This window comes from Sander vitreus, chromosome 17 (genome assembly GCF_031162955.1).
Source record: "Sander vitreus isolate 19-12246 chromosome 17, sanVit1, whole genome shotgun sequence".
Classification (NCBI taxonomy): Eukaryota; Metazoa; Chordata; class Actinopteri; order Perciformes; family Percidae; genus Sander; species Sander vitreus.
Genome location: NC_135871.1, coordinates 6,320,028 through 6,332,664, shown reverse-complemented (window position 1 = coordinate 6,332,664; position 12,637 = coordinate 6,320,028). Strand labels below are relative to the sequence as shown.

Sequence of the window (12,637 nt, the reverse complement as noted above, 5' to 3'; positions counted from 1 at the left end):
AGTCCGACATACGTAGAGAGAAATCATATCGCATCCATACAGGGATAGTAGTATACAGCTGTTAAAACATAAAATATATGACACGCTTGTATTGGATCGATACTCGGTATCGGCCGATACGCAAGTTCATCAGGAAGCAAAAAATGGTATCGGACTATCTCTATCTCTGTGAAAGAGTTTTTCCTGCGTTTCTATGGCGCGTAACGTGAGAGAGCCAATCACAAACATTATTAGACCTTGGTAGAAGCATGCTGCATCCTTATTGGCTCACTGACACTGATGAGATCTACTCCTTAGGTATTGAAATTGGGTATTGAATGACGAGGCATTTTTCAATACTCGATACTTTAGAGCCAATCCGGTCGGTGCCTAAAAAGTATTGAATTCGGCACCCAGCCCTAGTCAAGACCAACTAGAATATTTGGCAAGACCAATGGCCATGTCTGAGACAAGTCCAAGTGCAAATACCAACAAGTCCAAGACAATAGAAAAACGTCTTGAGGAGTCCAGACCCAAGTACTACAGTGCTAGTATAAGTCAAGTCATGTCAAGTCATCTTTATTTATACAGCACATTTAAAACAGCATAAGCTGACACAAAGTGCTTTACAACCAGGACAGATGGGGTGAAGTTTGACTCAATACATAGATAAACAACATCAGGCTACATAAATAAAAAAGACAAAACACCGCAAAATGTAATACAAAACAACTTGCATGATAAAACCAACGTCAAAAAGAAGGAAGTTAGGAGAGTGTGAAGTAAAGCCTTGAAACAACTAAAAAAACCTATATACATATGTCATTTGTAGAAAATGTCTTCAACTTCTACTCATCACTAAACAGCAAATATAGCCCTAGTTACCATACGTCTGGATTTCCACAGGCCAAACACTTCCTGTGATGCAAATAGACCAGAAGCCTCCACCAAAAGCTTTTACACTGGACTTGAATCGACCAAAGTAAGCAATGCTGCATACATTTTTACACGATGCGTTTTATGTACACTGAGCATATGCAATTTTCAATGCTCCTCAACTGAGGGAAATTGCCTTTAATCACAGCTTGGTGCTGTGTGTTTACTGTGCTCTGCTCTGTTTGTGGTCTCTGTCGCAGAATTCCTCTTCAACAGTTGCACTCCCCCAGTAAGTACAGCTCCTGCTTAAATCTCACAAACCACAGGAGTTTTTTTGTTTTTTTTTTCTTTAACATTAAGTGTAAGGAATTCAAAAACAAAATGTTATATGTCTACGTAATCAAACGAAACCCCCATTATTATTACGTTTGTGTCTCTTGTCCCAGAACCAGCTGACAGAGGAAGCGTCTCTGCTGAAAATGGACTAATAGACCAAGATAAGGTGTGTTCTGACAGCATTATATTGTAAAGCTGAACCAATAACTTAACACGATACGCATACAGTATAATCACAGTGATGGTGTTAAGGGGAGACACTACAGGCAAAAACCTCCTTTTTCAATTTTGAGTTGGTGGGATATTTTGCTTCCATAACCATGTCTTCTTTTAGATTAGTGGTGGGGGGGGGGGGACATCCAAAATACACATTTAGATGTTTATTTTTCTACACTTTGTCTATTTGCGCCTGTGAAGTTCTGCTAAATTCACCAAAAGTTAGCAGTAGTTAATGCCTCATTTGCATATTGAAACAATAATAAATAAAAACCAGAATTGTCTTAATGTAAGTAATCAACTGGGGAGGTTTCATGGTGATATCTGTTAATTAAAATGTGTTACCCTATACACCTGTAGTGTCTTCAAAATGTGAAGTATTTTACAATTCATATCTTTTTAAAGGCAGTTTTCTCAAAACCATTGCCTGTTTCATGTAACATTTTACACCTATAACATTTTTTATTTTTTTTATGGCTGTTTGACAGTATTTTCTGATTTATGGAGCGATCAAAAGAGATATCCAAAATGCCCTCTGTACTAACCTTTGACTCTAATATGTCAACAAAATGAAGGGCAAAAGAATGTTGAACCTGGTTTTATCCAATGTTCACATTTATGTTCTGGAAATATAAGCAAATTAGCAAATATTTAACCAGAAAATGCCTCATTTGCATATTCAAACATGAAAATTCAGAAAACTTGCAATACAAAAAAAAAATCTAAGTAATCAACTGGGGAAGTTTCATTGTGATATCTTTTATCCCCATTCACCTGCAGTGTCTCCCCATTCCCCCCCCCCCTCCATGTTCTCCGTTGTCTTTATTTCAGGGCATCTATAAGAAATCCTGGTATGCCAGCGCATGTGACCGCAAGACTGCTGACGATGTCTTGTGTCGCTCAAATAAAGTAAGAATCTTATAATTTAGGAGAGCACAGTCATCCAAATGAGGGGCCTCTGTGAAAAACTCTGCTGCCTCAACTGTTGGTTCGATTGTCCTTCGCACCAAATTGTAACTATTTTTAATCGTAGACACTTTAGTTGTCTGTGGTGCAGCAGTGAGGCCAATCTCAACAAGCCCTATTTTAAACTGCTGCCATCTTAAATTGTTGTGATGGGAGTTTGAATTGTATATTATGAGAGTCACAGCCGCTGGAGTCTCAAACAACTACATGCATTAATTAGTGAAGTGAAACAGTGAGGTCATTATTTTGTCATCTTAATTGCCCAATCTCAATAGTTAGGTATATTAGGTATATATTGTTAGTATAATTTGTTAGGGACCATGTACAATTTTTAACATAAATGTTGCCATTTGATGCATTGTACCAGAGTTAGCCTTAGGCTAATTTACATCTGCAGTCCCTAGGCAGGGCACAATTTAAAAACAAAACAACAAGACAGATCACAAATCCTACATCAATATAATGCACATTGTGACACACAAACACACACACACACACACACACACAGACACACACACACCTGTTCAGCACCATGTTGAAAAACAAAGAAATAAAAAAGTTAAGCAGGATGTTAGTGTGTACATCTATGTCTGAATAGTATTTCAATGTGTGTTTATTTTTCGCATATCACATACTGAATATCTGACCATGTGAAGTGATAAAAACAGATTAGGGTCAGAGGTCACTGAAATCAAATGCCCACTGGCGAAAGCCATATTGTCGGCTGAAACGTTGTGTGCCTTATTTGCACTATTAAAGTATTTTTTCGGAGCATTAGGCAGTTGTGCGGACTTTACTTTCTTTGAACATTCACTTTTTTGTCCTGCATCAGCAACTACATGGATGTGCACAGCATCGTCTTTTTTTGGAACTATGATGGATTATATCCCATCGCCCCCTGCTGGGTCTGACTGTGAGCGCTTTTGTGTTTCAGGACGGGGCGTTTATGGTGAGGAAGAGCTCCGGTCAGGACGCACAGCAGCCATATACGTTAGTGGTGTTTTACAAGGGCAGAGTGTACAACATCCCCATCCGCTTCATACCAACCACTCAGCAGTACGCTCTGGGAAGAGAGAAGAAAGGGGAGGAGGTACAGTGGAGGACTTTTCAGTTTCCTTATTCTAACTGTGTTTGACTGTCACTGGGGCCTATGGGGAATGAAGTGTGTAGGGGTTAATCAATGGTTAGTCTGGCTTTGAGTATACTGTATAGCAATTGCAGAAGGAGCCGTGTTTCTGTCTCACTTGGCATGCATGTTGATCTAGCTGCTTATCCTGAGTGATGGCTATGGGTGTTGATTCTAGGGTGTAACTTTGGTTTGAGAAGTGGGGGGGGAACATAAAAACAAGGGGTATGGGGGTCCTCGCCAAAATGTTTTCTATTTGAATCCCATTTCCTGCATTTCTGCATAAGCTTAGGGACTATGATGACACAAAATCCAGGAAATAATTCAGCTGATCATAATGATAAATTATGCCAGAAAGAATAGTACTAAACTATGTATAAGAAAATTATGTCTTACTTTCTTTTTTGTTTAAAATAGGGGCCGATCACCGAGACTTATAAATAAAATAATATCAAACAAATTTGAAAGTTGGGGGTACACAAACTGGATTTTCATGTCCCGTCCCCCCCCCCCTGTCTCCAGTGGAAATTATGCCCTAGCTAGGATTGTTAGACTAAAGCTACAGACATTCTGTACGCATACTAAATACCAAATACCAAATAATGTTCAACCCTTGTGTATCTCTTTAAAAAGGTGATGTCCTTAGAGGACAAAAATGTGTGCGCCATAACATTGTATATTCATTTTTTCCACTTTCACTAAGCTAATATATATTTTTATAGCAATTATAGAAAATATATATAGCAAAAAGAGTCGTTTTTGTGACACTGCACAATTTCTTTTTTAAAGAAATGCTTAAAAATCAATATTGTTGCCAATCATTGTTAATAACCTTTTAAGATCATTCAAAATGTCCTTTGGGAAAATGTCCACAAAAAAAAAAAAATAATAATTATTATTATATTATTATTAGCTCATTGACCTAATTTGATGATTTCAAGAACATTTAAACTTTTAATTCCAACTTCATCACTGTCCCACTCTTTTTGCAGTATTTCAGCAGCCTCTCCCACATCATCGACAACCACCAGAAGTATCCTCTGATGCTGATTGACAGCCAGAGTAACACCAAGGAAGCCACCAAACTGTGCTACCCAGTGAGGCCCTAGAACACCCCCGCTGAGTGCCAACAGCCAAGGGACTAGACTTGTACATCCCAACCTGCTGTGTTAACTGTCAGACTGTTTACAGAGCTCCTTTATGTGATGCTTTTCTCCTCCTCCTTTAGTGTTAATTTGAGGTCCTGTCAACAGGATTGTATGCTACACTTGCCTGTATTGCTGGCCATGCAGAGCCAAAAATAGCACTGACTCAGTTGTCTTTTTTTAAACTTGTGTTTTATTTAGATTTATTTTATTTTTTTTAATGCTCAGTCGGTAAACAGTGTATTTAAATGAATGCAAGTAATGACAGTGTGGCTGTGGCTGAAGGATGCAGGTAGACAAATCATTTGTTTATGACAGCAAATACTTTGGGGGAGCCACAAAGAAAGAAATACAAAAGGTTGTATATTTTAGTTTTAATAAAACTCTTTTCTTGTGTTGTATAATTTCGCTCACATCTTCAGTCATTACAAAAATGCCACCAGGGACTGACAAAACTGGTTTATTTATTGTCCGGTCAACAAGTTATGCTATCATGCACATTTGTTGCATAACAAGAATTCCTATAGGCACTTGGTGAAAACTCTCAGGTAATATTTTTACAGTCCCTCTATCTGGACTATATACAATTATAAATCTTATCTAAATTGAAAAAAAAATAAAGTATATACACAGTGAGTGACACTGAAGTGTGCATTCCAGAAACAGGGATACATGTACAACAGCAGTACATGCAGGACAGGTGCATCTGTGTAATGGTCTTTGACTAACAAACGCACACAGGAGCCACTGTTCCCTTGCTGTGAATACTGAGGGATCAATGCTGAGCCACAGTAGGACACTGGTTGAGATTGTCAAAAGCTTAGGCCTGATAAAGGTGAGGTAATGGGAAATATAAATCCTCCTTTCATAGTGCAATTAAAACGATTAGATTAGTTTCAAGTCAAAAGAGGAAGGAAAAAAACAAAACATGATGAAATCATCCAGGCATAGATCATTTTTTTTAAATTTACATTAATTAAGCGTGTCTTTAGGGACATCTGCGTCCACTAAATAAATGCATGAAAATATACCCCCCTTTTTACAGTTAAAGGACAATTCCGGCGCAAAATGAACCTAGGGGTTAAAAATACGTGTACCGAGTCGACCGTTCTCTGGGATATTGTTTTCATGCTAATCGAATGTGACCAGTTTTAGCGCAAACCGCTAATTAGCTAATAAGGCTAGTCGTCGGGGCCACGCGAAAGTAAAAAGAAATCGCTATTTCTACACCACTAACAAGGCTCAAAATAGCACCACACTTCCATGGTAGCATAATGAGGGTCCCTAAATGTAAACCGAAGCATTGAGAACTTGTTCTTGTGTACAGACAGTTTATTAAAAAGATAGTTTAGAAAGACAGTACCTTCTCGTGTACAGGTGGGCGCCATCTTGGGAAAACAGTCACGACCAGTCGAACGCCGTGTAACCAGTAACCAGTAACATAGGTCAAGCACGGCATTCGTCGTTCGACTACCACGCTACCACCAAAGTGTGGTGCTATTTTGAGCCTTGTTAGTGGTGTAGAAATAGCGATTTCTTTTTACTTTCGCGTGGCCCCGACGACTAGCGTTATTAGCAGTTTTTGATAAAACTGGTCACATTCGATTAGCATGAAAACATATCCAAGAGAACGGTCGACTCGGTACACGTGTTATTAACCCCTAGGTTCATTTTGCGACGGATTTGTCCTTTAACACTATTATTTGAACATAATTTGGAGTTTATACAAAACATTTTACAAATACACAGATTCTGTCAATGGCCCAAAATAAATCATAAAGAAAAACAAAGGCTAAACCTATGAGTCATAAATATATGTAGAATAAAACAGCTTATTGTCTTTTTTTTCCTTTTCTTTTTTCTTTAAACACAGTTTTGGTATAATTTGTGGGTCTCTGCGTCCCATTCCAAAAACATAAATATGATAGCTACCACACTGTAGAGCCTACCCGTACATAAACTGATTCAGATAGTATGGCAAATATACATATTACAGTGTTCTATAAAAGAATCCATAAGACAGTGTACTGAAATCACCTTAAATAAAGCTATTATAAAGCGTACACAAAATACAAACACTACAAAGAACTAAATTATCCACACCATGTCTGTGTGGCTTTACAAATAAATCCCTAATGTACAAATACTTTGTATCAAGCTACTCCAACTGGGAGAGAGACGAAAGGTAAATGTTCACCCTGAGAATGTGAACCCTCCAGGAGGTGTAATAATCATTTGATTCTCCCATAACCAACCAATCATAATTAAGACTTAAAAAAAAAACAAACAAAAAAAAAAAAACAGACTGGCTATCACCGTTTCCATTATTGTTATATTGCAAAGTCATCATTTTCCAGACTAGTTTTTGGTCATCCAGTGTGTGCGACATTTAAGAGTTTTTCACAGTTTGGCCTTTTCCACTCCATCAGATGTCGCTGCCGATGGACCATCCACATTTCCTGACATGCGAAGACCCTGCCGCAAAACCAGCAGCGAAACTTGGTCGAGACATCCCTGCTGGGAGAGACAGCCCCGACTACTTCGTACTTTTTCCTGCTCAACCTACGGAGTTTCAGTTTCAACATAAATCGCTCCTGCACAGAGTTTTTGGCGTGGCCCGCGGAATCGGGTTGGGCCTCCGTTGGCTCGTTCGCCTCGGGGGCCTCGCCGTCCATGGCTGCGAGCGCGTTCACGGTCCTCCGTGACAGTACGACCTTCTGCACCTCTCCTCTGTACCTGTTGACGACCTCCATGATCCTGGCCACCGCGGGGATGTCGGCGTCGGGATGATTTAGCACCACAACAGGCTGGTCTCCCGCTGGGCGCTTTACCAACTGAGAGGGATTTATGGCTACTAACTTCAGGGTCCTCTCCAGGTTCTTTGGGAGCGTCTGCCACCGATGCCCGGAGGCTGGCGAGGGCTCCGGTCGGATGTTGCTGAGGAGATCTGGGCAGGAGTCAGCGGGGACCTCTCCGCCTCTCAGCCCCTCAACAACCTCATCGCTGGGCTCTGAAGACAGAGCAAGGCTCACATCTTCAGAGTTCAGCTTATCTGCAAGACAAAAGGTGAAAAAAAAACACTCATTTCAAAACAGGTTTGCTATTAAAATCAATTTGATTCCGAGGTCCCGATTCGATATCATTTCAGTGACAAATCCAATTTTGCTTGGATATAAAAAGAGATTCTCAGAGAACTTATGTCTTAAATCAGGAGTCTTCAACGTTTTTTTAGGCCAAGGATACTTAGCTGAAAGAGATATTAAACTGGGCCTACGACGACGTGTAGGGCGGCCTAAAGCCTTTACACATACCTTTTTGTGGTGCATACAATACTAAGCTATTAAAAATAATTGACATTCATATTATACATCATGTTTTAATGCTTAACATAAACATACATGTAGCACAGTGAATCCTTAATGGATGGATGGATGGCTACCTTCATCAATGTATCAAAAAGAAATCAAAAATATGCCCATTTATCTTTGCTAAATATGTTGGACTCATGTTTATGTATATTTTCAGACATATTTACTTTCACACTTTTTTTTTTTTTTTTTAAATGATTAAACAATAACTTGGGGCCACCCAGCAGTAACTCTGAGGGCCCCCTAAGAGTCCCGGACCCCCTGTTGAAGATCTCTGCTGTAAATTGTACAAGCAAGAACATGCTTTTTCTTTTAATTTTTTTTATAAAGCACCAGGTTCATGTTTACAGTGAGAGTTGACTCCAAAAAATTTCTTCCTTTTTACAGGACTGACAGATACATCCATGAGGAAAAGGCATATATTAAAAAGATCCATTTGGGGATTCTTAATCGATATCAGATCAATCAAACAAAGATCGATTTTAATTGGAGAATCGATTATTTTAACCCCGCCCTATTTGCTATTGCTCCCGATTGTCAAATTTCAAAACATCAAACATACAAATGTCTTCCAAAAGAACTGTCATTGCATGCTAAACCTTTTAACCATTATGTCTATATGTAGGAACTAAAATTTGCAGTCTTACCCTTTGCTGTAATAACAGGGTGCGAAACAGGGGAGGACTTGGTGCAACTGCTACGAGTCGTCGCTCCATCAGCAGCCATCTCATCGCCCGACAGATAGCAGTCCGTGCCACTGCCTGATATTTGGAGCTGTGCGTTCTCGGGGCCCTTCTGTACTTCAGTCTCAGCTGCAGCCGTCGAATCTGACTGGCCCGTCTTACGAGCTGAACCGCTCTCGTTGACTTCTGCTTCCGAGAGGGCCTTCTCTGCGTCGTCGTGTGTCGATGGCACGCCGGGCGTGTTTCCGTTCATATTTTCAGACACCGCTGGCTTTGCAGCACAACCGGGGGTTAGTTCTTCCACTGGCTTTGGTTGTGGACTTAAAGTCATGGCTTCAGAGGGGCCGTCCAGATCAGTCTCAGATGCTTTGGTCCATTTCTTCTGGTGTTCTCCCGTTAGCGGCGGGTTGGGGACAAGCTGCGCCGTCTCCTCCAGTGCTGTGCGAGGGCTTGGCGGTCCATGATGGTCATCCGTCGGACCACCTACTGATGAAGACAAAGAGCTTCGCGACACCCACTGCTTCTCCTTCACTGGATTCTTCTTCAACACTATCTTTAAGGCCAATCCCGATGACCTTTTATCCACCCTTTTAAATCTGGCCCTTCGTTTTCGTCTTCGTCTCTTGTTTCTTGGTGCAGCTTTATAAATAGATGTCTGCTCTTCGCTCTCATTCGTCAACTTCACCTCACTGGAGATATTAATCCCATCCTCGTGCATAGGCTCCACAGGTTTGCTACTATGTTTCTGAATTCCCTGATCAGTCTTTAATTCCTGATTCTCTCCGTTTTCCTGCATTTGAGTGCGCTCAGCTGGCTCACTCTGGGCTGGCGTTGAGATGTCATTATTTAGTTTGGTGTCAGTCTGTGGACAAGGTGTACGATCCTTCGAATCCGACCGACATCCATTTTGGTCAACTGCACGACGAGCATCATCGGGAGCACTTTCAGGGGAAACCGTTTCCTTGTCTGATGATGATGATGATGAGGTCATCATTTTCAACCTTTTGGCGTAAGTAGCGCCGTTCTGAGCCACAGTTATCTTGTTCTTTACAGTCAGGACGGTGAGATCCGACGAGTTCGACACAATGCCGTTCTCTGACTTTGGGTGACGATTCATATCTTGAGGGACATTTGACCAAACGGTTTTAAGAGCCTTGGTCCATTTCTGATCACCGTTTTCCCCGGCAACAGATTTCATCAAAAACTGTTGCGTCTCCTCTAGTGTGGTTTGTGGATCTGACAGATGGCAGTATTTATCCAGGAACTCTCTCCCTGGCAGAGAAAGGCAGTCCTGCGTCAGCCAGCACATTTCCCTAACTGCACTTCTTGTTAATCTAGGCTTGATTTTTGGGATTGGGTCATTTGGTTTCACTGCTATGGAACAAACCTCCTCCTCCTCCTTCTTCTTCTTCTTCCTCTGATTACCATTCTGGCAAACATGGACAGCTTTAACGTGCTTAGTAATCAACCATTTCTGAGATGCCTCATAGCCACAGTGCTGACAACGTAAAGTTTGATCTGTTTTTTTAGGCCCAAACTTATTCTTGCCCTTTGTATGCAGCGATAGATCCTTAGCTCCCTCCAGGCCCAAATTATGTGCATACATGTGCTCTAAAAATACTCTAACATCACCTGTGGAGAATTTCTGACACATTTCACATGAATATTTGCCATTTTGGTGGTGAGACGTAGTCAGGTGTGTACTGAATTCAGGCCATGTGCGCTGAACGTTGTCATTGCAAATGCTGCAACTAGAAAAAGTGTCCTTGTGGCTTAAAAGATGAACTTGAAGGTAGGAGAACACATGCGTACTGAAAGTACACGTATGACAGGAAAAAACTGGTGGGCTCCCTTTGTGGTTTTCCTCAAAGTGTCTCACTAAGTCTTTGGGAACATATTCCAAGTTGTCCCTACATTGAGAGCATGTGAACCTGAGTGTATTTCCGCTGTCATTTGTCTGAGCCTGCTGTGCTTTCTGGGGGGGCTTCTTTGATGAAGGCCACACTGTGCTTTGCTCCCACTCTGCTATCTTCTTTGGGCCATTCTTATCTACACTTTGCATAGTTGGAGGCTGAGTGGCAGTTTTCCTGAGGTGGAGCCGTTTGTGTCGATCTCTATTCTTCTTGTTGACGCGCTGTTTATTATCTCGCAGTTTATTATCTCCTCTGGAGGTAGTTGCGCAAATATCCACTGAATCCATGTTTTTGTTTTCAGGTTTCTGAAAATGCAGAAAAAAAAATAAAAATAAATCATATATTTGTACTTATAACATTTCAGAACCACATCCATCTAGGCATCCACATACTGCTGGAGAAATGAGTGTGTGTGTGTTTAGCTTGTGGCAATAATGGATAATTAAGAAGAGACACTTGGTTTGGTTCTTATCGGACCCCCTTCAGTGGACCCGGATTCACTACTAACTAGAATCGGTACATGGGTAGCGCCGTGCACCCGTTTTTTTTTTTCACATATAAAAAAACAAAACAGCTTTAAATCCAATGCAACGAATCAAATGGTGCCTGTTTTAGATGCATTTACTCTTGCTACGAAATGCTTTCAAAAGAGACAGCATGCTGTGTGTGTTAAGACTGCTGGTTCATTATTTTACAGTAAACCCATAAAAAGAAACTGCATTCACAGTCACTACTCTGCACGTTGTTAATGTTAGTCCACCTGTTGCTGGCTTTGGTTTAAAATGCCTCTGTATGGATATTAATTCATCCCACTCATATGAGGCGTAAAACAACGAATTTAGATTCTTATCTGCCCCCAGGTGTAAGAAAATGCACTTTAACTCACCTGCCCACACAATAGTTGCGATTGTGAACTAAGACATAGCTAGCGCTAGAGGCGATATTAAAAACCTCCTCTAACTAACAAATGCACCAATACACAGACTGGAAAAGCTTGAGGTAGCACTTCTTAGTAGCAGATTAATCGGCGAATGTGCGGCCATTGTGCAGTTTGACTTAACCACAACAAAGTGATGAGACTGCCTTTGTAGCGAGCAACGACCGCCTTGGGAATTGCGAAGTTACGATAAAACTATCCCACCGTCATACCACTGGAGCCTTTTACATTTTGCATGTAAACACACGGTTGTTGTTTACCACCTGGGCTAACTGTTAAAACGTTTTTTGACATAGCGTCTGAGTGATTTGAATTAACGTTAACGTGACGCGACAAGAGCTTACAAAAGACGAAATAACTTGAAGAATAAAAAGCGTAGCAACAAAGTTACGCCAAACCTGTTTTTTTAAACATTTCATCGAGTTATTACTGCAAATAAACCCACCGAGTTGTAGATAAATCATGAAGCTGTAGTTGTGTGTGTAGTTGTCTCGGGTTTTTTTTTTACCTTTTCTTTTGTGGAGAGCTTGACAGCTCAGCGAGTGGCAGCCATGATGGTTTCATACGGGGATTACAGCCTCTGAGCTGCTTTAGCCTTTAGCCTGGTACCTCCGACAGAGAGCCGTGCTGTCCTGGGCCTACAGCTGAACACAATCAGCGAGCTGTTTTAATGCAAACACTGCTCTCAATGCATTCATGTAGTGCTTTATTCATATGGGGACCATTCACATCTGTCAGCATTAAGCTAAAACAACCACAAAATGGTGTAAAAATAACCAAACTAGTAGCTACAAATTGTCTCAGGTTAAAATTGTACCCACAATCCCCGTGCTGGATACTGGAGAGGGCAGCATGTTATTAACAATTAAACTCAAATATTCGTACAGTGACAGTTTCCTCATTGTAAATAAAAGCTGCCAGGCAAGCAGTCTGTTGCCCCCTGCACCCAAATATTTGGACCAAATGTGCCCACCTCAACACGTCAGGCTACCATGAAATATGAAATTCCAAAAGATGTTTAGCCATTACATGCTGCAATAGGCTACCATGCATATTTGGAGTGAAACCACCTATCAGCCTCTGAACACAAGG

General features: G+C 40.9%; 2 protein-coding genes across 5 annotated transcripts in view; one reads left to right on the top strand and one right to left on the bottom strand.

Moving 5' to 3' along the window:
* The window catches only part of blnk (B cell linker), a 35,464-nt gene extending 30,416 nt beyond the window's left edge, over positions 1-5,048 (top strand). For all 3 annotated transcript variants that reach the window (XM_078272412.1, XM_078272413.1, XM_078272415.1), the window contains 6 exons: positions 886-961; positions 1,116-1,144; positions 1,302-1,357; positions 2,239-2,316; positions 3,308-3,463; positions 4,492-5,048. In XM_078272412.1, the coding sequence (XP_078128538.1) occupies positions 886-961; positions 1,116-1,144; positions 1,302-1,357; positions 2,239-2,316; positions 3,308-3,463; positions 4,492-4,608 (512 nt within the window). In that variant the 3' untranslated portion in view covers positions 4,609-5,048. The remainder of the gene's footprint in view (positions 1-885; positions 962-1,115; positions 1,145-1,301; positions 1,358-2,238; positions 2,317-3,307; positions 3,464-4,491) is intronic.
* Positions 5,049-5,088: 40 nt separating this feature from the next.
* On the bottom strand, positions 5,089-12,139 carry znf518a (zinc finger protein 518A). 2 transcript variants are annotated; one of them, XM_078272410.1, is made up of 3 exons: positions 12,054-12,139; positions 8,660-10,913; positions 5,089-7,696 (listed from the first exon to the last, which is right to left on the bottom strand). In XM_078272410.1, exons 2-3 carry the CDS (start codon positions 10,893-10,895, stop codon positions 7,014-7,016), a joined length of 2,919 nt encoding a protein of 972 aa, XP_078128536.1. In that variant the 5' UTR covers positions 10,896-10,913; positions 12,054-12,139; the 3' UTR covers positions 5,089-7,013. The 2 variants fall into 2 exon arrangements, with proteins under 2 accessions (XP_078128536.1, XP_078128537.1); XM_078272411.1 differs by lacking the exon at positions 12,054-12,139 and adding an exon at positions 11,495-11,612.
* Between the last annotated feature and the right edge of the window lie 498 nt (positions 12,140-12,637).

Bases quoted from the DNA above. Each gene is read 5' to 3' on its own strand.
- znf518a (XM_078272410.1), bottom strand. From the start codon at position 10,895: ATGGATTCAGTGGATATTTGCGCAACTACCTCCAGAGGAGATAATAAA. The intron at 7,697-8,659 runs GTAAGACTGCAA...TTTGTCTTGCAG, and splicing joins CCCTGTTATTACAGCAAAGG to ATAAGCTGAACTCTGAAGAT.